The sequence below is a fragment of the Hippichthys cyanospilos genome, chromosome 4, assembly GCF_059441005.1.
Source record: "Hippichthys cyanospilos isolate Australia breed blue-spotted pipefish chromosome 4, RoL_Hcya_1.0, whole genome shotgun sequence".
NCBI classification, from domain to species: Eukaryota; Metazoa; Chordata; class Actinopteri; order Syngnathiformes; family Syngnathidae; genus Hippichthys; species Hippichthys cyanospilos.
Window position 1 is genome coordinate 16,459,203 of NC_142372.1, and position 24,179 is coordinate 16,483,381.

The 24,179-nt window shown below is 39.8% G+C and overlaps 2 protein-coding genes across 7 annotated transcripts in view; both read right to left on the bottom strand.

The window, feature by feature from the left end:
* Positions 1 to 597: 597 nt before the first annotated feature.
* Positions 598 to 8,120, bottom strand: sinhcafl (SIN3-HDAC complex associated factor, like). 4 transcript variants are annotated; one of them, XM_088413553.1, is made up of 6 exons: positions 7,993 to 8,120; positions 6,926 to 7,094; positions 5,927 to 6,026; positions 5,539 to 5,653; positions 4,417 to 4,567; positions 598 to 2,348 (listed from the first exon to the last, which is right to left on the bottom strand). In XM_088413553.1, exons 2-6 carry the CDS (start codon positions 7,051 to 7,053, stop codon positions 2,156 to 2,158), a joined length of 687 nt encoding a protein of 228 aa, XP_088269679.1. In that variant the 5' UTR covers positions 7,054 to 7,094; positions 7,993 to 8,120; the 3' UTR covers positions 598 to 2,155. The 4 variants fall into 4 exon arrangements, with proteins under 4 accessions (XP_088269679.1, XP_088269676.1, XP_088269678.1 ...); XM_088413550.1 differs by having other exon boundaries at positions 4,417 to 4,570; XM_088413552.1 differs by lacking the exon at positions 7,993 to 8,120 and adding an exon at positions 7,835 to 7,965 and having other exon boundaries at positions 4,417 to 4,570.
* Positions 8,121 to 8,509: 389 nt separating this feature from the next.
* Positions 8,510 to 24,179, bottom strand: part of dennd5a (DENN/MADD domain containing 5A) — a 34,848-nt gene continuing 19,178 nt past the window's right edge. For 2 of the 3 annotated variants that reach the window (XM_088413482.1, XM_088413481.1), the window contains 20 exons: positions 22,886 to 23,073; positions 21,152 to 21,463; positions 20,054 to 20,269; positions 19,280 to 19,514; positions 18,124 to 18,274; positions 17,946 to 18,039; positions 17,679 to 17,783; positions 16,715 to 16,846; positions 16,348 to 16,500; positions 15,174 to 15,261; positions 15,011 to 15,098; positions 13,575 to 13,703; positions 12,575 to 12,696; positions 12,350 to 12,495; positions 12,085 to 12,203; positions 11,819 to 12,000; positions 11,467 to 11,549; positions 10,482 to 10,605; positions 10,236 to 10,404; positions 8,510 to 9,870 (listed from right to left, as the gene is read on the bottom strand). In XM_088413482.1, the coding sequence (XP_088269608.1) occupies positions 9,687 to 9,870; positions 10,236 to 10,404; positions 10,482 to 10,605; positions 11,467 to 11,549; positions 11,819 to 12,000; positions 12,085 to 12,203; positions 12,350 to 12,495; positions 12,575 to 12,696; positions 13,575 to 13,703; positions 15,011 to 15,098; positions 15,174 to 15,261; positions 16,348 to 16,500; positions 16,715 to 16,846; positions 17,679 to 17,783; positions 17,946 to 18,039; positions 18,124 to 18,274; positions 19,280 to 19,514; positions 20,054 to 20,269; positions 21,152 to 21,463; positions 22,886 to 23,073 (3,020 nt within the window). In that variant the 3' untranslated portion in view covers positions 8,510 to 9,686. The remainder of the gene's footprint in view (positions 9,871 to 10,235; positions 10,405 to 10,481; positions 10,606 to 11,466; positions 11,550 to 11,818; positions 12,001 to 12,084; positions 12,204 to 12,349; positions 12,496 to 12,574; positions 12,697 to 13,574; positions 13,704 to 15,010; positions 15,099 to 15,173; positions 15,262 to 16,347; positions 16,501 to 16,714; positions 16,847 to 17,678; positions 17,784 to 17,945; positions 18,040 to 18,123; positions 18,275 to 19,279; positions 19,515 to 20,053; positions 20,270 to 21,151; positions 21,464 to 22,885; positions 23,074 to 24,179) is intronic. The other variant, XM_088413483.1, reaches the window with a different exon arrangement.

Below are 24,179 nucleotides of genomic sequence, written 5' to 3' on the forward strand. Positions count from 1 at the left end.
TTTAATAGTTAATGTGAATAAGGAAATGTAAGCGCCTGCAGGAAACTGCATTACGCGCCCACTTTTGGACACTACCGTGAGCAATTTGACCCCGATAAGAGTTGGGCTTTTTATATAAACTAGACAAATCATTCGCGTGTGTAGAACCTGCACCTCGCATGCTTTTGATCCATATACTGTATATACACAAGTTAACTTGTAAATGCACGTCCACGTGCATGACGTTTTTGGGCACTTTTGCACAATTTATTGATTTCCAATGAGCGAGTTTAGAAGGTCAAATAATGTTACAGTGCGTTATAGTTTTCTTGACATTTCGCCATACACCAATTGGCTTAACAAGTAGCCGTGCATTGTTTTCTTTTTTTTTTTTTTATTTTGTATATTATTCAGTCTGAACCCTGAGTGTTGGAATGAATCTAATTTTTTTAAGGAGAGTACACAAACCCCGAAGAGTAATATGTGGCCGCTTTACCTCGGAAGCAGATCATAACAAGTAAGCTTTAATATAGGATACCTCCTGAAAACAAATTTGTGTTAAGGGTTTTGAATATGTAAATATAGCTATTTGGCGCCATCTAGAGGTAATACAAGACATCAATGACACCGTTTTATTTTGTGTTAGCTTATAACAGTACAGCTCTATGCGATGGTACAGTATATAAAACATCCATCCATCCATTTTCTACAATTGGGAAAAACATCAAAAGCTTGCATGTTCAAGGGAAGTGCGCAAAAACAGTTGGAAAACCGCTACTACACCAGCTAGATCAGTTAAAAAAAAAAAAAAAAAGTTCTGCAATAAATAAATATAAATTACATGAAAAGACAAGGTCAGGTAATTCATTAAGGCACATCTCACTTTCAAAAATGCACCTGCCAAAAAAAAGCTTATCGAGCAGTTTGGAAAGAAGCAAGCAATTCTCCTCTCGATGAGAACCTTAACAAAATAAAATAACCCTGCCACAACAGAACAAGTTCTGTCAAAAAAAAAAAAAAAAAAAAAAGCGTGTGGGGCAGAGGGACAGCATGCCATGGCTATCACAGTGCAACCTGAGCATCATGAACATTAGACATTTTTGGGACATTAACAATGACTAGTCATTATGGGCTTTTCATACAATTCAATTTGGTGGATTCAGGACCAAGGTCACTTCACGCTGGCAAATGGCAAGCGACTGAAAGCCTCACATTCAAAACGTCTGCATAGTTCTTGACACTTGACATGACAAATCACATGCAGTCACCTACGCACACAATTTCGAATATATTACACTTTCCTGAACTTTGTACCAAATTAAAAAAAAGTTTATAAAGACATTTTAGCATTGTCAGTAGGAATGGTAAACTGAGTTAGCATAAAAAAGCACAAGTAGTGGATTCCCGTTGTTGCAAACAAAAACTGTTTGTGGACCAGAATTGTATTTACAAGAAAAACTCATTTCATTGGTGACTGTACAAAAGAAATAAATACACAATTTGTTCAACCCCCCTAAGGGATGAGAAACATACTGCATGCATTTTCTAGCCACATCTATTCAGATCAATGTGCTCAAAAAAAGAACTAAAAAAAAAAAAAAAAAGACATACTTCATCTGGCAAAAAAAAAACAATTGCTTTCTTCTACAAAAATATTAAAATCTGATTTAATTCACTTTGCATCTCTGCTTGCTCGTCGCTAGCTGCCATCCTCATACTCTAATAAAAAGTCAAATGTGAAACAGATGACAGGATAAAAAATTGCAGCATCGTGCAGGAACAGCTCCAACACAGAGGGGCAAAAGCTGGTATTAGAAAAAGCTGGTGTGTGTGTTTTTTCCTCTTTCAAAAATGCAAATCATGGAAAAATAGAACAGTCTTGATATGTATGAAAGTGACAAAATATTTACACAAGAATCAGAGAATGAAAAATAAACAAGCATTTTACAATTTTTCCTATAAATAGAACTAATGCCCATAGATTGATCTTTTTTTTTTATTCTTTTTTCTTTTGTTTTGTATTTTTAAAAAAAGTAAACATGTAAAAAAAAAAAAAAAATACCCACGTGAAAAAAAAAATCAATACAGCTAACTAACTGATCAAAGAAGACTGAAAAAGGGAAGTCTGCCACTGGAGACGAATTCCGGGTGAGAGCCTCAGATAACTCTTGCGAGGTTAAACGAGCGCCATCACCAGGCTTCGTTCCTCGGGGAGTTGTGGTGGGAGCGTTTCCGGAATTAGGGAGGGAACTTGTGTGGATGTCAGAGTCTTCTGCGTGTTGGAATTGCAGCAAGGCTTGAAAAGCCGAGGATCGATGATCACTTCTCCGAAACGACCCTTGTACACAATCCCGCAGCAAACTTTTTGTCTGCAGATGATTACAAAATAAATAAATAATAAGGCATTGCTCATTAAACACCTTGTCATGTCCAACCATTTTAAATTCCATCCGCGTGATGGCTAAACACTCAAACATGGAATCTCAAAGTAGCCCCCAAAAAAATATTTAAGCAAAATGGAGAACAGATAAGAATACTGTAATATCCAATCTGGCAATTAAACAACACAAGTGGGAATACAGATGTGTGACCACAAAATAAAAACGAGACTGCTTCTTGAGAACACCAAAAGTTAAAAAAAAAAAGGCCAGAACAACTGATGATATTTTTCCCACCACAGAATGTTTTACTTACATTTCTTTTTTGCTTTTTTTTTTTTAGCCAAGCCACAATGGTGATTTTTCACCCTAAACACCCCCATTTTTTCCCTTCATTGATGCATTTCTAAGCATCCCTTGCTTATTCCGCACTCTAACACGGGCGCCGCCCTGGCAGGTAAACATGACTTGAAAAGCTTAGGACGCCAAAAGAAATTGGTACCTCCCCTACAACGCCCCTTGCCGCTCGTGAACGAGTAAATACTGTATATGGCGATCTTATCCGCGTCCTTAAGTTTCCTTTTGGTTTGGTTCCGAGTTGAGGAGGAAAGATTTTGCACCGAGCTGGCCAAGTAAACAGCAATGTTTCATTTATTACTGCATTTCCTCAAGTGTAGGATGCACCTGCGTGTAGGACACACCCTTTAATTGGGGGTCAAATTCTGGTATTTTTTTATGTTACCACCAGCACCAACAACTTGGCATCAATGTAAAAACTTTAGCAAGGAGGATAAGATTCACCTTTGTAATTATTCATTCTGTTTTTTTGCATTTATATTGGTAAGATACTGCATGTATTTGTTGCGGGTATGGTGGCAGCGGACAGCTACGTATGTGTAGCTTGCAGGTAGGTGAGTGAGTGGGCGAGCGAGCGAGGGTGCCCTGGGTCTCCTCGAGGGAAGAGCAATCGGGTGCGCAAAGGAGCATTTGGTGGGAGCACACAACCAGACATTCAATGTCTGTCACCCATGGGTGGAACTTTAGGAATACTGGGTTCCCACGAGACCGATTTGAGATGAGGAACATATACCAGTGAATGACATCTATAGACACTGTTTTGCACTGTTCAAATCCAGCGCATTTTCATTTACTTAGTTTCCACCCCTTTGAGATGAACCATCTCATTTGAGAAGGGGCCCAATACAAAAAACACAAACCAAATGAGGAACTACAGCATCATTGTGCTTACTATGTGGAATTGAACCATTGTCCTCTCGCATGGGAGTCAAAGCGTTTACCGTTTGCATGTTCTCCCTGGGCCCGCGTGGGTTCTCGTCTGGCACCCTCCCACACTCCAAAACATGCATGACAGCTGTATTGGACATACCAAATTGTCCCTGTGTGTGATTGGGTGTGTGAATGGTTGTTCGTCTCTGTGTGTTCTGCAATTGGCTGGCAACCATTTCAGGGTGTCTCTCGCTTACTGCCTGAAGACGGCTGGGATAGGCACCAGCAAGCCTGCGCCGCTTTTTGGGATAAGTGGCTCTAGAAAACGGATGCATGGAAAACACCTGGTTTTGGCTCCTTCATTCACTTGACAGTCCCCATTATGTTGTCCTAACTACATAAAAGTTGTTCTTTTGAGGTTGAAATGGTTTAACTTAAGTAGAATCTCCTATTGTATCATTTCCATTGAGAATCTGGTTCAGTTATCAGTGATTTTTACACCTTTTTTGTTGATGTTGCTCTTTTGGCATTGGAGCTAATTCCATACACATTCTTTTCCAATTTCAATGTCAAGTGGCATTCCCACGTGGTTTAAGTCCGTAATTGTCAAACGTGCACTCGTACCAAACTGTCGCCATGCAACTAACACGCCGGTTTCTGCGATGTTGCATCATTTGACCTGAGTCCACGAATTTTCATTTGTTCAATAATTTGTCATGCCCATTCCACTGAATGGACTACTTACCGATCGATTGAAAGCTTTAATAAATAAATGTGAAAAGATAAAACACAAATCAAAGCCAAAAAAATAAAAATAAATAAGAAAGGTCACCTTTTCCAGTAGGAGCGGTCCAAAAAAGAGAACGCGGAAGGTGAAGAGCGCCTTTGTTTGGACTCTATGTCTGAGCCGTCATCAGACAGGTTGCTGTAGCTGGGCGACTGGGCGGGTGAAACACTGGAGGTGGTGCTGTGGGCATCTGAGTCTGCTTGCAAGACAAAACATTAAGTCAAAAGGGGAGATTTGAAGCAACGATTTACTCTCAATGGCGGTTAGGTGAGCAAGGCCTGACCACTATCAAGAAGTGCACTTACATTTAACCTTAAAACTTTTATTTTGTTCCATTAAATTGTGATATAATTCCCAACACTGCCAACAGGCTTCATTTTGTAGCATATTCTTTTGAATAAAATCAGATTTCAGCATCATTGTGTTGCCCTGTGATGGATAATGTGCCCGGGGCCTTCAGAATCAGTCATGCTGGCTTTACCAATTTAACTCAACAGCAAGTGGCCTGTTCTTTCCTCGATTGGATTTGAAGTTTTCTGACCCACGATGACATCAACAATTTTCTTTCCTTTGATTGGTTATTCAAAACAAAACTGTCCGTGGCAATCTGGACACAAGAATTAATTTAATAATCAATATCTCTGGTGAGTAAGATGCACTTGATTTATGTTGTATTTTTTGTCATGTTATTAGATAGTCATTTTAAACTGCTCTAGATGATGGTTGTGGCACACTGTGTGCTATTTAATTGGATGTTTTATCGAATCAATACCTTCCACTGAACTTGGCGAGTTGTCTTCAATGTAGAAAACCAATTTCTAACTTATATCTTGAGGTGTGAACGTTTGTAGAAACCCTGATATAGAATAAGCCATGAACAATACACTTAGAAAACTGATTTGTCCATGGAATGAGAAATGGTCTTAAAAAAAAAAAATCAATATATAGTTGATTGCCACAATAAAACATATGTATTTAATAAATGAAAATGCAGCCATTTGGCTTGGGTATTATCGATATTGGCACTGATCTACATATTTCTAACGAATGAAAAACTACATCATCACAGTGATGCCTTACTTTCTCTCAAACCAAGAATAAAGTAAAAGGGCCGAAAAATGCAAATGGGTTTAAATTAGCAAGAGCCACAGAGTTAGGTGAACTCACTTTGTCTCTTTAACTTGTGAAGCCTCTTAAGCTTGCTTTTCTTCTTGCCATCGCTGTTCTTGATCTTTTTGGGTTTTGCTACTTTGAAGCCTGGTCCAGCTCTGGCATCCACCACCTGTGTCGAGTCAGCCAAAACAACAAGTCTGACAATAAGTCTGATGAAAAGACAATGTATGTTTGTCCTATGCAGATGGTGAAAATTGGAACAAGCTTATCTGAAAAACGGAGGAGTAAAAGGTGCAGAGATATTTTTAGTAGGACGTAAAACTTAAACGGTGGAAAATTAACACACTGAAGTAAATTGCAGACACTGAAATATCTACTTGAGCGCACTAACAAAGTAATTGTACTTTTCACCACTGGTGGAAGAATGGCAGATATGACTTACATGGTTCCAGTTCTTCTTGGAGCCATTGGGTAGTTTCTTCCACCTTTTCACCAACAACACACAAGCATTGCAGATGTCTCCAACACGGTCTTCCGACAGCCTATTAATAATAAATACAATTGAAAGCAGCACATTTTCATACAAAGGATGACCTAAAAAAAATACTTTCCAAATACCCACATCATGACAAACAATTTTTGAAGAACTTAAAATAAGCCAAAATAAGCCAGCTTTTGTCAAATCCAGTCGCCAAAATGCTCCCATACTGTTGATGTGAATGGAGTTTGAAGGGTCCACATTTGCAGCATTAGTCAGACTAACCATCTTTTCTCCTCTTCGCTGCTATGCTCTCCCCAGAGCAGAGTTCGACAAGCCTTAATCACAGTTTTGTTCACTCCTGGTCAGATGACTACCACCAGAGAAAGTCACATGACATGTAATTGGAGGTGGCTTGTTGAAGAAACGTACTCAAATTGGTGCATATTTTTTTAAATGAACGATCTATAATTGAAATAATAATTGTGAATATCATTTTACTGAATCTGGTAGCACCACAAGCGCAAACGGGTGAACCTATGATTGGAGGCATAAAATAAGAGATGAAAAGGGTATGTCCTGCCACTTCAGAATCAAGACAAGTTCTAGTCTTAAAAGCACTGTGTTACAATATTTGGGTTTTGATACTGCCCGGAGTGGAACAATTGTCAACTAATCAATTATCACATCAATCAATTAGAATTTGGATAATCGATTCATCATTTTATTTAGAACCATTGCACTTACATTTGTCCAAATTCTTGAAATTTCAACACCAACAGTAATTGTCCAAACATTTCTGTGATCCATGACACTAGACTGGCTTTGTTTCATCAAGATCCGCCTATACTTTGTAAACCAACATCCATCTTTTCCTGACATTTATAGACAAAAATCAAACCAGTTAAAAGCATGCAAAAACAACAAAAAGAAAAACGAACAAGCACAAGGATGACAAGTTACCCAAAGCACAGCCGGAACGTGTCTTCATATCGACTGCTGTCTGTGAAACGCGAGCTGGATGACTTGGTCTTGCATATGCAACAGCCGTCGTTACTCCGGTAGATCTTTGACTTGTGAAAGCCAAACATAGTCTCCCTTACTTTGCAGCTCAGTGCGCACGTGAATGAACCTGGACGAAGAAGACATCAACACAAATACACAGGTGAGAGCTCGTTCGAACTATTCGTGCAAGGGGAGTGTCTGCGCTGCACACTCTGGCGCTCTCCACCATTGTGCAAGGGGGGCGGTCCCCGCACCGACGACACGTTAAAAAAATTAACGACCGTTTTTAAATTTACACTTGTGAGCCCTAAATAGAGATATTTAGACATCGAAACGCACAACATTGGACTTTACAATCACTTTTTGTATAAATCCAATCTTCAAATGGCGATTTAAGTGCGGCTAAACAAGGTCTTCACAGGCAGCCAAATGTGACTTTTAAAAGCAAACTGCAAGGCGACATCCACCACCAACTGACAACGACGCCGCTTCTACAGACGGTCGTTTACGCGCAACGCAAGTCAGTGTTAAAAGTGCAAACGTGATTATCAAAAGTCTATAGGTGTCATTCCGCTCGAAGACCGAATGCAAAGACGGCAACTCGCGTCTGTCGGAGAAACAAAAAGCTACCCGGGGCGATTTGTTAAAACGTCAACCACTCGTTTTCAACACGGGCAACTTTGTTTCGTTTGGTTATCCACACTCGAATTGGTCGTGTTGGTGAAAGTGCGATTCGTCGCGTGAGAATCGGCGTCCCCTTTAATTTCAAACTTTTGCCCGCTAGAGCGCCAATAGAGCGGCTCATTGTTGTTAGCCGTTAGCATGCTGGCTAGCCCACTCCCCGCACCACGCCATGCTGCCACTCACTTCCATTGTCGGCGGCTCTTTGTGCAGCCCGATCCGTTACTAAAGACGATAACTACACTGTCGACATTAAACAACACTCCCAGTTCACTTTACTCAAAACTCATTAGCACGATTTCACGAATGTCACAACGACGCGATGGAAATAAACGGAGACTTACCGAAGAAAAACTTTGAATCTTCACCGTTTTCTTGTCACGTACTGCGCATGCTCCTTACTACTACTGCATACAGCTGGCCATTAAAATGTGATTAGCATAAAAAGCCCGAATGAAGCGCGCGAGTGCACGATGACCATATAAGGCGTGTAGGCGTCTGGTTTGAAATGTGCTCGGCCAATCGGAGAAAAGCAAAGAAGAAAGGAACGTTGGGAATTGTGGTTTTGAGCTCTGTGGGAGCGTTGTTGGCGGCTTATTTCAAACTACAATACCCACAACCCACGAGGTGTACTCTTTAAAGATAAACAACCATTTGACATGGCGCGAACGAGTTTGTTTACATGATCGAGTTAGAAAAGAATCATTATGATGATGCGATCGCCGAAATAAAAACATTTGTGTTTCATTAAAAATGGCATCTTTGATGTCTGTTACAAGAAATCAGTTTATACTTTAACCATCTTTCTAAAATAAATAAGTTATGTCCATTACGAGTAAAAACTTGCGAATTACACCAAAATTACATTACAGATGCTTTATTCTTGATATATTTATACACTGTACATGGTCTCTCACTTAGTAAACACTACATTACTACATTATTTCATAAATGTACAACTGTCCTTTTTTGGAAAACAAAAATATATATCTTGCAAGATGCTCATGTATGAGTCATACAGAAAGTTAATTCCAGACAATGTTGGCACAGAAAAGGAGTCGTTCCATTATCAAATCTCTTTACTCTATATATACAAGTCCATGAGAGATATCCAGGCGTGACCTCATGTGACCCTGACCTAGGCCTTGTAATGGGGGCACATTTACTGCTGTGGGAATTGCATAGCAAGAAACCATGACAACAAAATAAGGTGGAGAGCCATAATTTTGCTCCTTATATGGATGACTGAGGAGAAGTAGCAAGGTATCGAGGACATTTTTTTTTTTCCAAAGATGCTGACGATGCCTGGACAATGGTTGAGGATGGGCTGGTCTGCGCTATTTACATAAAGGCTGCCATTGTGTAGAAAGTTGAAGAATTGGGAGCTCAAACAAATTGCACACTTGAAGGTGTTCTCGTATGTTCCATCCAGGACAGAGTCAAGTTCATGCAAGAAGGATCCTTTTTCTGCACTGAAGGTACGAAGGAATTTCACATAAAAAGGTCTGCATACATTTCCCAAGAAAAGGCTGCAATGGAAGCATCCTTTGCCTTCTTTTGTAGGTTCCACAGTTCAATTCTTCTGTCTGTGTCATATTCATACTTATAAAGCATACGTCTACATTTGCTTTAAGCTCATCAATATGACATTAAAATCTGAGTTAACAGAGCAAGCAACTTGACTGATTTAACAAAATAATACTGTTTTTCTCTGACAAAATATATTAACAGTTTTGAACCCCCCACCCCCATTAAATACAGCCAGCAATTCACTCCAACAATTAAAATATTAAGCTTTTGATAAAACGTAGCACACAAGTCATTGCCAATAATATGGAAAACATGGTTCATAAAAGAAAACATGACCACATTAATCAGGATAAAAACGAGATTTAAAAAGGCTCATTGCACTTAATACAATATATGGCAAATGTAACAGTATCTTTAACATAAGCCAAAGTATGTCATTTGTTAAGAGTTTGTTCCTGCATATAAAAGGTTTACTGAATTGGAGCAACCAGTGGAAAGCAGGTTTGGTTTAAATGCCGACACCTTTAATGAGCGATGCCTCCAGGGTGATGTTGAACTCCTGCAAAGTCTGAAGAACTCGAATAAGAGAGTTGACCAGCGAGCGATCCTTGATCAGTGCGGCGTCCTCGTACATCTGCGTTGTGATCGGACAATCTGCGAGGAGCGCAATCCAGTGATGCAGTAAATGGTCCCTGAGAGAAAAACACAAGCAGCAGACTCAACACAAATGCACAACTTTGTCATTTAAGTATATTTTAAACTAAGCGTGAAAAATGGCTTCATGATCTGCTCAAGACAAACTCTTGACATTGGTCATTAAAGTGGGAACAAGACTGAGCTTGTGTGCTTTTCTAGTTTGCGAAATGCATTTGGCTATCAATTGCAACTGTTTCAGCCGCCTTTGAAAGAAAAATCATTGGTTGTAACATCACCGAAAGCGTCAGTAGTTTTCTTAAAAACATCCTATGGTGGGATTAAGGTCATCTTTTCCAAGAAAGGTAACATTCATCATTGATTTTTTTTTTTTTTTTTGAGCTGGTTACTTCAAAAAGATTACCTTGCACCCAGACAAATGAGCATCTGGAACTTTCCATCCTTGCCGATGTTTCTCGACGTGTTGTTGATGGCGCGCATGAAGCGGCAGAAGTGGCGCACTCGGCTTTGCCAGTTCTCATCCGGATTCACCTCCCGCTGCTCAGCGCTTTCAAAGTACACTTGTGCCTTTTCTGTTTCATTAAATCGATAAAAAAAGGTTAAAAAAAATGAAGCAAATATGTTATTTAAAAAAGATGGTGACTCTTACCCAAGAAGTCCCAGATGAAGACATTTTTAAAGAGCCTAGGAGATTTAAACCCATGCTGGAAAACCTGCTCCAGAGCCCAGACGAGGCCAAACTCCCCGCAGAGGAGAAGAGTCAAACTTCCTCTCTGCAAATATTAGAAACAACTGTTGTGATTTAAATTTCTCTCCAAGTCAATGTTAATCCAAACAGGGCTTTATTGTGTATTGTTGGGTTATCTTTAGATTACCATTACACATCAAGACGAAACATGTAAATGATACTGTGCACATTGAACATAAATAAAATAAATTTTGCTTTCAAACTATGTACATGTACACCTCACTGCAGTTGAGGGGACATGCCGTGTGTTTAAGATTGAAAGTCCAGATGTTTTTTAGACAATGTCAAGTGATAATAGTTAGGTTAGAGACATTTGACCAGGTAAATGTCTACAAATTCTGTTCTACGTATTATGCTGCTTTTTCAGCTCATTGTTTTATTTACGGCATCACCCTTGCATCTATGTGCCTTGACAAAGTTGGGCAGATGCCGTAACCACATGCTCATTTGCTTTGTTGAACTATAATAGACTTTTTGTCTGGTCAAAGTTCGTCAGTTTTTTTTTTTTTTTTTTTGTGTGTGTGTGTATTAAATTAGTAATTGAACACGACTTTGGGGTGGTGTTCTGTTAAGCAGTGCTTTTAGAGATGCAAGCATTCTGTCTGATTCACAATATAAAATTACACCAAAATCTACATCCACCTTTCAGTTCAATGGAATTAGAATGATTTTCTTTGGTACAAATGCTACTCGTCATTATTCTAGGTCAGACAATTCATGTGAGGTTCAAAACAGCTGTATCATTTAAACTTTAATATGTTTTTTATCAGTCCGAAAGGGACCATACAGTGGCTCGGGGATTGCCAGTGGAGGATGTTGCTGCTTCTCAACCTGAGTGATGAATAATAGAAGGACATGCGGGTTTGTCTAGACTACGGTCTCCCACCTCCTTTTCTGGTTTGTGGAAGTGCTTCACGATGCCGTTGATGGCTTCCCCCACTCCTTCTTGGATCTGACCTGTGTTTAACTCTTCCAGAAGAGAGAGAAAACGGGGGTTGATGAGTGTAGTCATACAAAGGGAAAAATACTTCATTCTCTCTTTAGACTACTGAAATGTAACCCTTGGAATTCTTTTTATCCCAGCTGACTGCCAGAGGCGGTGCTGAAAGCACTCAATGTTAAACACAAAATAGTGCTAATGTCACATGACCAAAAAAGTAACGTATGCAAAAATTATAAAAACAATGGATGTCCTGATTTAAGGGGAATTGGCAAAGTTGCATGCAGCTCTTTCATACTTGGTTTGCTATTTGGTGAGATGGTCACAAATCTCCTCATCATTCCCGGCGACTGTTGCATTGGTGGTGTGCGACACATCCTTTCGTCGTTCTCTGTTGTGGGCGTCATCAGCTCTCCAACGAGGATCCTCTCCAGGCTGCCATCATCTACACCCTTTCCCAGCCACCGGCCGCATGGAAACCTGCCCAGTCAGCAAGCTTTTTTGTCTACCGCTTTTGGTCAAAGCAATGTTGAGGAAAATGTTCCTTGAAAATTCTCATCTTACTTGTACGTGTGTCCAGTAATCTCATTACGAACCATCACGCATTCCACCAACCACTTTGCGTAGAGACCCGTATTATCATGACCCATCTGCACTGTGGTGAGCTTGCCAAGGTTCTGGCACTGGAAGAGAAGAAACAAGTTTCCTTTAAACTTTGCATCAACGTATCAGTTGGATTGAATAGTCCAAATTTGTCCTTAACAGTTTGTAACTTTGAAACAAAATGACAATAATATGAAAACAAACTCTACTAAACTACAAGTCAAACCTCAAATGTGATTTCCTGAGTGTTCCTGGGGACTTGCAGGACGCCCGTCTCGGCCAGTTCTCCTGACACGCACACCCAAGGATTGGCTGTAAACATGGAGCCGCCCAGCTTCTTACTGGGAACCACCACCACGTGATAGGGGATCACTGGCAGGCAAAGGGGATGAATGTTAGAAATGTCACATCAAATTGACAACAAACTAAAGCGTTTACAGCGTAAACTCACTGATGGTGGTGAAGACATTGGTGAAACAGAAGTAGTCCACTGCGTTGAAAGACAGGAGATGGTAGAGAAACTGTTCTTTTTCATCATCACAACGCAAGAAGGCATATCGCTTGTATAGTTTTCTAAAAAGAACGTGAATTGGGGAGAAAAATATTCAGAGGGGTTCATGCTTCCACAAAGGCATATACCGTATGTCACAAAAGAGGTAGAAAAGTCCCAAGTAAGTTCTGATGAAGTTTTAGGCACATCTTCATTGGAGGTTAAGGGGGAGAATTTGGGAAATATTAAAACACAGGAAATTTTCCATGGCAATTAAATGTAATTGAACCGATAAGTCATCACGTTGACTTTTGACTGTCATTTAACATTTGTAGTCAACTAAACACTAATCATGAGTTTTTGGAATGCCATCTTACAATCTGCCTGTTTACAGAGGACCTCGAAGTCACCCGACTGACTACCACTAATGACTACAAACGACCGCAGGCAATGACTCAAGACTCAACACACTCCTAAATTGGGACACTTCTAATTCAAGGCACTACTGTACTTGCATGAAATCTAAGTATAAACAACATTTGAGTTAAACATCAAAAGGTAAACTTTTTTTGAATTGCTGCTTTATTCTTGCTCATTCCCAAAGTTTCCTCCGACTCGGAAAATTGCTGGAATTTTGCCACTAATATCACATGTGAATTTGAGATGATTTGCTTAAGTTAATCGTTGTTGTTTTTTTAAACACTGTTGTTTGGGTGAGGTCAGAAAGGCAGACAGAAACCCTCCTGACCTACTTCACTACTCGCCATATCTATTATGAAGTGATGTAAATTATTTATGCAACGGCAGACTGCAGTGTGATGTTTTGTAGTTTCAGAGTTCATTTATTATATATGAAAGGGTCACATCTTAATTTCTTGTAAGACATTCTTCCACAAACATTAGGTTGCTTGAGCTACTGTGATCTTTAAGCGGCAGAGGAAAAATATGTTGTTTGGCTCACTTTGTAAGCTCAAGATCAGACAGCAGCTGCTTCAGGTGTCTGGAGAGCAACTTCTTCTCCATGGAGAGGCGAACCCAGGCTCTGGCCTTGCCCACGTCGGTCTTGATCTCACTCATGTTTTGAATGTGTCTGCAAGAGAGAAAATGTCATGTCAGCAAAACTTTACACAAAAGAGAAACAAATATTAATTTGGACCTTTTGGTGACATGGGTATATTGGTACCATGGTTACAGTTTGTGATTTTCTGAGGTGCTGCAAAATAGCAGCTTAAAACTACAGCACCTTTGAATAAAACTCCTCACATACCTACTTATTTTTCAACTTGTTTCAGTGAGTTGAAGAGTTTCATTTAGATGAAAGTATTACTTTGGCTTCACATTATTATACAGGAACTACACTACATTGAAGTAAATGAGGAGTTTCATTTGGATAAGTAGGGCTTTGCTGGCCTTTAGGGGCATTTACAGAAAGTTGTCCTTAAAACCCATGAATAGCGAGGGAATTCATTGCAGATTCATTGCATTTACTTTATGTACCCCAATGAGATGGTTTTTGTTTTTTAAAGTCCTTGTTATGACAAAAAAAATTAAAAAGAAGATCCTTGTCGTCGGACTGTACCAGTTGACGTTTGCGTGTGTCATTGCTGCAAGCCACTATCATGCCACTAATGTCCAGACACATTCCCTTCCACTCCACCTGTGCCATAAGGTTGTCTGCTCTCCTCTGCCGTCTGCAGCTCCCCGACTCCTCCCATGTCCCCCATCCTTTCCATCCACTGAGTAACCCACTTTCACTGCATGACATCTCCATGGCAAACAAAGTAACATTGATATGGCAGCCAAATATTACAGTGACCTGTTACCTAGTTAACCGATTGCACCATTAGAATATCAATTTAAATATAATCTATTCATCTATATTCAATCCAAGCTAATACAATGGGATGAATACAATTTATCAAGCGATGTGTGACGGTTGTTTTTGTTTTGTCAGACAGAATGCATGCAAAGTCTGGGTGTCAACAATGACTTGGAGGTGTAGGGGCGTGTCATACTAGGGGCACAGTGTTGTGTATGTGTGTGTGACCTGACTTAACCCAGCGGGCGTGTGTGGTAATTAGGTTGGAAGTAATGTACTGGTTTACACACACACTTCTTCATGCTAGACAAATGCAGGCACCTCATGGTGACAGTTCTGCAGACATAGTAGGAGTGTCAACAGACACAAACATACCAACCAACAAACAAGCAAACAAACATATAGCCACAACAAACAGTAAGGTTCAACTTCATCATCATGGCTTTCACAACGGACTACAACAAGGGACACACTGTGTCACTTGGCCACTTATTAAACACAAAGAAAAGAATTAGAATGCTACAGTATTATGTTTGGGTGCAAAAATGAGCCCCACTGTTCTGTTTGTTGTTCCTCACCTCATGTCCTGGATCAGGGAAACTTTAAGGGGAGGCATGGCAGATCCACCACCATCCGATTTCCGTCTTTCAGTGTCGTGAATAAAACCTGTGGCAGGGACAATCACCAGGTTATATTTTTCAGTCTCTTTTCATACAAAGTCAGTGTCAGGATTTTCTCTACCTGGGGGTCCCAAACCAGCTGGGGTTGCACTTTTCTTTTCTTTGCTTTCCTGGTAATGCAGCAGGTGGGACCAAAGAGCAGATTTACCCTGAAAAGAGAAAACGGGGTCATCAAATCCTGCATCAAACACCTGAAGCGGGCCAAGTTGAGTGCTGGACAGTCCAGTAGTAAGTACAGTGGGCCCCCGGTTCACAAACTCCCTCTTTTACGAACATTTCATCTTACGAACGTGGACCGCAGTGTTTTTTGTCCCCCTCTTACGCACAAACCTTACGTCTTACGCACAATCCAATATGCCGGTCAATGTGTCCGCACTATTTTTTTCGCTTTGCTGCATCAATGAAATTAACTACTCTTGCATGTCACGGTGTCAGTCACGGAGATGCCGATATGCTATTGGACGATTAAGCTCACAGTCCCGGTCTCAGTCACAGAAGTGCGGATATGCTATTGGCCGGCGTCACGTCAATCACAGGAATGCCGATATGCTATTGGCCGAACGCCTTCATCTAGCTTGATGACACAGCTGGTCAGTGTGTTGTGAAGACTTTGCAAACTTTATCTGTTAGACATGGCTTCTAAAATTGCAAGTGGCGGTAAAGGAAGAAGTAAGAGGATGATGTCAATAGAAACGAAGCAGGAGATAATAAAAATATACGAAGGAGGCGCACGGATAGTTAACCTTGCTCGTGAGTATGGCCGTAACCGCTCGGCAATATTAAAGGCAAGACTTTCCTTGCCAGGGGACGGACCTCGGTCAACAACAAAATGGAGAGGCTTCTTCTTTTATGGATTAAAGAGCAGGAAATCGCCGGTGATATGTTGTAGTTTGAGAAAAGTTCCCGTTTAAGAAAATAAATAAATAAATTCTGCGGGTTGGTCTCTGCTCCCCTCCGCCTCCGCCCAGCTCAAGTCACGTCGCTCCAAAGATAAATGTCCTTTTTCCTTTGTATATTTATGTTATTTAACTGTACAGTAGATTATGTTACTAATTTTTAATATGTATATAAAGTTGTGATGTTTTTACCTAAGGTTTTTGCACGCGTTGCACGCATTCACTAATTAACATAGGTTTGGATTGCCCGTCATACGAGCAATTCGAATTACGAGCATAGCCGCTGAACGGATTAAGTTCGTAACACGGGGGCCCACTGTACTGTGTTGTTTTCCTGACCTGTTTAACCTGCAGCCCATGGCTCCAGATTCTCTCCAACAAGTCACAAAGACTTGCAATCAGAGTGTTCTCTTCCACACCAGTGATGCTGACCTCAACATGACCCAACTCCACTGCTTCTCGACCCATCTTCTCAACAAGCATGCGTTTGGTCTGCAGAATGGAGGCAGGGGTTAAGACCAATGCGGGGATTTTTTATTTTAATTTTACTTAATTTCAGGATTTATTTTCTAACAAGTCATTACTCCTTCAAAACAGTTATCAGTACTATTAGTTAAGTACAGAGTGTGAGTACATTTGTCACTTCAGGTTGACACTTGCATGAAGAGGCAATCAGATCAAACATCAAAAGGTGACATTAACAAACCTTGATCCGACACTCTTTTAGTAACCCTTCGACAAACTTCCAGTTGGTCTGAGCAATGACAGAAGGTGAAAGGTTGGACAGTTTGGGTTGTCTGATGGTCGTGCCCAGGTTCCGTGCTTCTTGGATGTATTTCTGTTGGAAAAACACTTCTTTCAATAAACCCTACTTACAAGATCACTATTCACACAAGAAGAACTGTGACGATCACACCTTCATTAGCATTACAACAAACAACAATTAACAAAAGAACAGGAACTAACTCTTAAAATAAATATTGCCTCCTTCAGAAGAAGAGCGAAAAATAGTAGTCTCGTGTCGATGTCAGTTGTTGGCCTTTGTTATTGAGATTATGCAGTTTGGTTCAATACACCAGATTTTTTTTCTGTTCAGTTTTCCCATAAATTTCAACAGGTAGTGGGAAAACTATTTTGAATTTAGCACTTTGCCTTCTTTTTGACTGTTGCCTGAGCTGACAAACTTTTGCTTTTAAGTTGAAATACAAGACCATAAAAAGTGGTTCTACCCAAACATCCAAGCACAATAAAGGTAATCTTGTAACAAGCTGTGAACCATATTGTCAGTCATGTTGTCAGTTAAGATGACATACTGGATCTAAATCCCAATGACAATTTCCAGGTGAGCTACAAGTGTATTGTCAAATCAATATGACCTAATTGGATTGTGTAGGTGTATCTTAAATTACTGAATAACACAACAATAAGACTGCAACTTGCTTTTGCAAGGATTTCACTGGTCCCAGACAAAGGGATTTGAAAAAAAAAGATCACTTTGAATTGTTTTTCATGATAAACATATGTTCAGTGCAAAGAATTTGCTCTTTTCTGACAAAATGTCAGGCAAAGCTGGTTTGATAAAAAAAGCAAACAGGAGGAGGGGAGAAAGGACACGCGTATGTAGCTCATGTGGTCTAAGCATGGAGGCCTGAGCAAAGGCCAGCACATACCACATCCACAGTCACCGACTTTAGACAGGGCTTGAAGGACTGCAAGTGCCAGTAGTAGTCTAGAAACAGCAGGAGCTGCAGCTCCGGAAACAAACACTCTACATGCTGAGAGTGTGCGAGCATGAGTGCAAACAAAGAGAAAGACACCAGAGACGATGAAAAGGCAGAAAAAAACGTGAAGGGAAAGCAAAAGAATCAGAAAGCATCATGCAGAAAGAACACAAGAAAGCTGAGGACGTCAGTTCGCATGAGGAGTGAAACACTAACCTCTCTCTGGTCATTATCTAAATAAAGGTGCTCCGCGTGCTGCTTCTGGCGGTCCCTTCTCCTCCACTGGGCAGGAGCGCTCCTCTTGGCCCATCTGGAACATAAAATGTGGAATAAATGGCAAGAGCTAAAAGATGGGACGTGTCGGTTGAACATGCAGATGGAGCAATGTAGTCACTTGTTGCTTGTGGGCCCAGAGGAGAGTACATCAGACTGTAGTCGCGGGAAGAAGCCTTGCTCGTAACGTCCTTGGCCAATCTTCATGTCCAGCAGGTGAGGATGTAGGGCTGTGTGATCGATCTTCATCAACCTCATCTCAATGGCCTTCTCTGTGAGGAAAATAATCAACTGATCACAGTGTCTTCAAAAAGAGTTGCAAAATTCTGTCTTTATTTTAACATTGGAAATTTTCTATGAGAATTTGTAGACATTAGCATGAGTATCTCAGAGAACACCACAGATTAACATAATTTAAGGTTGGCTCTTAATGAGTAACATACTATAATTGGCAGACTACCCGACTAAAATGCAAGTACTGTGGTGCGTCTCTCAACATGTGATTTTAGAGATCCAAGCAGTCACTTGGGCGACTTTTTCTTTGAAAGCTTTGGATACGCTGCCACGTAAGTGAAATGAAATGAAATTACTGTAATGCCATTACGTGAGCAAGGAGTGCTATTTCGCAAGAATGATTGTTTATGAAGAAATTATAATGGCAGCTTATAATTACAGTAATAACCGATTAAACTGTTGATTAAAAAAAACTTTTTCATTACCATGATACATACATTCATTAAAAAAAGATGGCCTGTTTCACCATTGCAATAATACACAAACAGAAAATGAGTCAGTAACTGGTTTGGCCCATAAAATTTCAGATGTTGTTTCTTTTGTAAAGCAATATCCAGTGTACTTTTGTGTTTCAATTACCTTAATTTCATTGAGGACAGCAGAAAACTGAAAAAATATTTACCTCAACCACTGCCAGTGACGACTATAGACGTCACAGATACATTTTTTCTAGGTCGCAATGAATGAGGTATTGTTGAAAGGCTGAAATGTAGGGGATTGTGTCACTTTTAAATTGAAATGAAATGAAACATTGATTCATTTCGAATCAATTAGTTGAATACTTGTTGCACTTCTAAGATATAAAAAATGTCTATTTATGCACAGACTTCAGTATTAGATGATAAGATATGGAAGTCTGTGATTTACGCCTGAGTATACATTACCTTCCCATTTAATAAACCTCAATTTCCAGTTAATTTTAGATGAAACAATATGTTGATCTTAACTTCCCATGCAAATTTTCCAGCCCTCCTCGTACTTACCCGCCTCTTCAATGTTTGTACACTTTTGGTACATGGAGGTGCGAAGGGTGGGCGTGCGGACGTTCAGCATGCGGACCTTATCGACACGAGTGTCAAATACCCTCAACGTGTGCTCTTTCTCGTCATCATCATGGCAGAGGATCTTGCTGTCAATGAAGGATGCAAACATCTGTGTCTCCAAAAAACGAGACAAAAAAGGTAGGTAGGGCTCCGGCTGGTCGGAAAGAAAGGAGGCCTAAACACACACAAACATGTAAACACATATTAATGAAAATTTGGTGTGAAATGGAACGGAATGGAATTGACTATACAGTAAACCTTTATTTATCAACGTGGCTATGTTACAGATATACCAACGACTGGGGAAAATATATACTTTTTAAATAGTACTACCGCTACATTCATCAATAAACATTTTCATTTATTAAAAGTAAGCCCACCTAATGCTAATGTATAAATTGGCACCTGTTAAAATTTCCATCACTGCTAAGAAATGTGACACCAGCATACAGTACACATATTCTCTTTGCTCTGTTTGAACACAGACTTTACCTGGACATTAGTTGGTGACCGCTGCCTCTTCTACTGTACCTGTGCAGCATTACATGCTGCATTTCTAAAGGCATGAAACTTTAAATACAGATTTGCTCGTACACTGGACAACCCCCACAAAAATGGTCACTTACACATGCGGTGCCGGGCACATGAACGATAAACCGCTATAAAGGAGGAATTTGCTGTGCAATAATTATCAATAAATCTGCAATATCTCACCTTGTCAAAGTTCTGCATCTGGTCTCGATTGGTGAACCAGGACTCCTTATCTTGGCTGGGCTGGATCACAAACACCTCGTAGTCAGCAAACATCTGGGTGAAGCGATTAGCAAAGACCTCACGCAGGTGGATGTTGAGTTGATGCATCTTCAGCTCCTCTTCATCGCAATGAAATCGCGGGTCCTTATTGCCGCCGGCGTCCTCTCGAGCCTCCAGCTGATGTGCACAGATGCATGTGTGAAAAGCAGATAAATTGGATGACTTACATATTTACTTAGGAATAACTGAAGGATGAAAAAAAAACATCGAGACAATGCTGGGATGTCATTGATTTGCTGCCTAAATTAAAATTCATCATTCAGCACTAGAGCATTTATTCAGGAAAAGTTACAACTGTGCAAAGCTGCTTGAGTTATCCTTTATATATGACGCTTCAACGTATTGTTTTTATTTTTTATTTGACATTTATACTTATTTCTACAGCTAAACAAAAAAATGGGCAAATATCCAGGATTAAACATTTTGTATCCCATACTGCACAGTGTAGACCATTCTCCTAATAGTTAACACGTCCTAAATTCGTATTGCTTAACTCCAATTAACACCAAGTAACACTTCCAAAAAAGGTTGCATCTGAGAATCAATGGTCATGATGAAGTGTGTAAAGGGCGCTCTCTTGTGTTTAGTCAAGGTTACTGCGGTATACATTCTTTTTTTTCCACCTTCAGTAACTACTTAACTACATTGTTGCTACAAAATTCTCATTAAAAAAACAAACAAACATATTTTCACAAGTCGAGGTGAGTTCTAAAGGCAGCATTTCATAAGAAAATCGACATTTTACTATGATGGAATTTTTTATCTAAAAATACTAAATGAATAAGTACAATTATTGACTTGTACGTTTTTAGATGGAAAAGTTGTTATGTTGCGTTTTGTTACAAATTCCATCACAGTAAAATATCAATTTTGTTATGAAATGCAGCAGTATTTTTCAAATGCCTGTAAAAATATATATAACAAATCGAACTCATTTGACTTCATTTAATTGTTTTGACTGAATTTGACTTAATTTGACTAGTAAATGTCATGACCAACCTTTTCTAAACTGACACCTGTCCTCTTGACCAGAGCCTGTAGTCTGGCAATGGTGACGTTCTCCCTCAGCAGGTAGGAGTTAAGCGGTGATCCCAGGTTACCGTTGCGCTTGTCAGAGACCGTGTCGACGGATCGCAAGCCTCTGTGCTTAACCTGGGTATCGGTTGAGCGGATGTTTCCTTCCGGTGCCATGCCAAAGGACACAAGTACCTCTGAGATTTCTTGTATGAACTCGAGCTTATTAGGAAACTGTGGCAACTCTTCTGGAAGTTCAATAAAGTGGTTGTCGATGTCCACAAAACATAAGTTGGCCTGGAAGAACACAGGACACCGAAAACTGTGAAATAGCAGAAATGCTAGCATATTACCATAATTTAATGGGTGATCTGCTCGGGAAGTGAACAGACTAAGAATTTCACTGTATGATATAGTATTATACATGTGATAAAAGAAAATCTCCTTGAATCTTTAAAGGCAATTGTTAAAAATAAGTAGTTCATTCCCCCTCACGTGGTGTAAAAGAGAAATGATGAGAGCTTGAGACACAAAGCTAACAGCAAAAGCTGATCTTGCAGAAACTATCTGAACTGAAAATCTTATGTTTTACAATGAAAGCCCAAAGGCTAAAACATCTGGAGGAACTTTTAAAAAGGTCAACATGCATGAATGTGAGTTATGAAAGTGTGGTACCAGTGCTAGTGAACCAAAGTGTCTATACTGTGATGTTAAAATGTAACTTGCACATTTACTGTGTAGTTAATACAGGGTTTTTTGACAGTGTGGTGGTGGTGGTGGAGCAAGAGGTTAAAAATATACTGTATATTTAAAGGTCAACCAATATCATGGACCAGTTTGCCTTCACAAGTCTCCAATATGGAGAGTCAACTGTTTTCTTTTTGTCTGACAGTGTGAACCTTTAAATTTTTTTTATACTTCAAAAATAAAATAACTTTAAAAACGTTTTAAGGTTCACACTGTCTGATCAAAAGACGTCAACAGTTGATTTTAAACTATGGACAGAATGAAGGTTGTTCAAGTACCATGGAAAGTCACCTGAGGTTTTATTCAATATTTGGTATCCAACTTAAGGTCCATTAATTTATGCCTTCTTTGTCTTCTTCTATCAGCTATCATTCTATTGTCCATAAAGGTCATGCAGTAGTGGAAGAATGTTACTAGTGACACAATGGTTCTACTATTGCACTGTATATTCTAAATGGGCTGAATTGCGAATGTATCTATAGTAAATGGATGCTCCAATGGCTTGCCATAGCTCTACCGTATTCAATTAGGAATTGTAGAATGCTGAGCATCCAATGGTACGTTAAGACAAATGGCGCCTTTGATATATTTTTTTCAGATATGATTTTAGAGCACGACAAAAATACAGCTCTCAAAATTCAGATACAGCACTGCAGTTCTTGTTTAACAAAAGAACGTCTGTGTACAGTAGTACTCCAGTGGCGATACTGCATTTTTTACCCCATAGATGACACGTGTGGGACAGAACGTTCCATCGTGTCTATGGATGAAGTTAGTCACAGAGCCAAAGTGAAGGCTGTAGATAAGGACAGCTGGAACAAGTGGTCGTTGATGCCGTCATGTTACATGTCACGCGTCACACAGGATTATGGAGTGTGCAAGTCATACAATATGCAAAGCTGATAGAAGCTAGCTTTGTATGGTTCAATCCTAACAAGTGACGTGACAATGATGGGTTGTGAGACTGTGTACCTCCTGTGGCAACTCTAGCTTAGTTCGGTCATCCTGTCCATTGGAGTGCAAGCCCATGAGATACGGAACAGGGGCATCAAGGAAGTGGAGGAGAGAGGCAGGCAGAATGGGAACGTACACATGCTGCCATTGGTAGGGGAACATTAAGGCTGTGATGCTCTCTGCAACGGTCATCAGCCTCTGGTAATCTGTTTGACACGGACAAAACAAATCAGTGAGAAACACTTTCATTTGCCATTTGGGTGATGAAAACAAAACCCAAGTAAGACAGTTTCCACCAGTGATAAAAGATATCCATCATGTATAGGTATATATATTAAAAAAAAAAAAAAACCTAAATGTGCCCATCCACCAAACAGGTGCCATTTGAACAAACAACCAGAAAATAAAATGCAAATAGCAAATGCACAACCAAACTGATTTTTAAATTATTATTACATTTTTTAAAACATGATGTAAATATTAACTGCCTTTCTTGAATTTGACTTAACTAATAAAATGTCCTACTTTTAATGTTTTAAAACTGTGGTTTTTTTTTTTACATAATTGTGTTGTGCCAAAAGATTTTTTATTAAGGTCCAATTTCCAAAGAAAACAAAAAAAAATGTAAAATAACATGTTTGTCATGTTTCCGTGTCTCAGTCTTGTGCACCTTCAGGAAAAGACAGTGAACTTCAGTTTATTCACAGATATTTTTTTAAACATATCCTGTTCTGTATTGAAAAAAAAGCATAGAAACAGCGAATAACAGCACTGCTTTGGTGCATCATTTTGCTGATAGACTATAGAAGTTCCGTGCCCCATTTTGTAGCATTTATAGGCATTTACAGCACAGTACAATACAAAAATAAGAGTTCAAAAATGTTCAATAACATCTCTTTGGTAGAGGCAATAAAGTCTGTGTCATTTACATGGAAAAGTTGAACGTCAAAAGCTAAATTAGTGTGTCTAGCAGACAGCTCCATAGCAGCTTCGGTCTCATGTCCTTGGGAGATCCCAATCTCTGAAGTGTGACAGCCGAATTCAGCTGACCCTCTAAGCTCATGACAAATTCCCTTTTCGTGACTTCACACATCAGTACTGCTTTGTATTCATAGTTTCACCCCTGTCAAGTGGTCCACATACAAATGCGTCTCCGCTCTTCCGCATTCACATTCCTGCTCTATCCTGTTGACAGCTACTACACAGAGCTGCAGCTCCTCTTATGGTGACGGACTAAATACCCTTCCTTCATTTGGTCATGTGCTGCTGGTCCACAAAACAAGACAGCTACTTCTAAGATTCCATTCTCAGG

Bases quoted from the DNA above. Each gene is read 5' to 3' on its own strand.
- sinhcafl (XM_088413550.1), bottom strand. From the start codon at position 7,053: ATGTTTGGCTTTCACAAGTCAAAGATCTACCGGAGTAACGACGGCTGT. The intron at 4,571-5,538 runs GTGAGTTCACCT...TTGTCTTGCAAG, and splicing joins TCACAAGTTAAAGAGACAAA to CAGACTCAGATGCCCACAGC. The intron at 2,349-4,416 runs GTGACCTTTCTT...AATCATCTGCAG, and splicing joins GACCGCTCCTACTGGAAAAG to ACAAAAAGTTTGCTGCGGGA.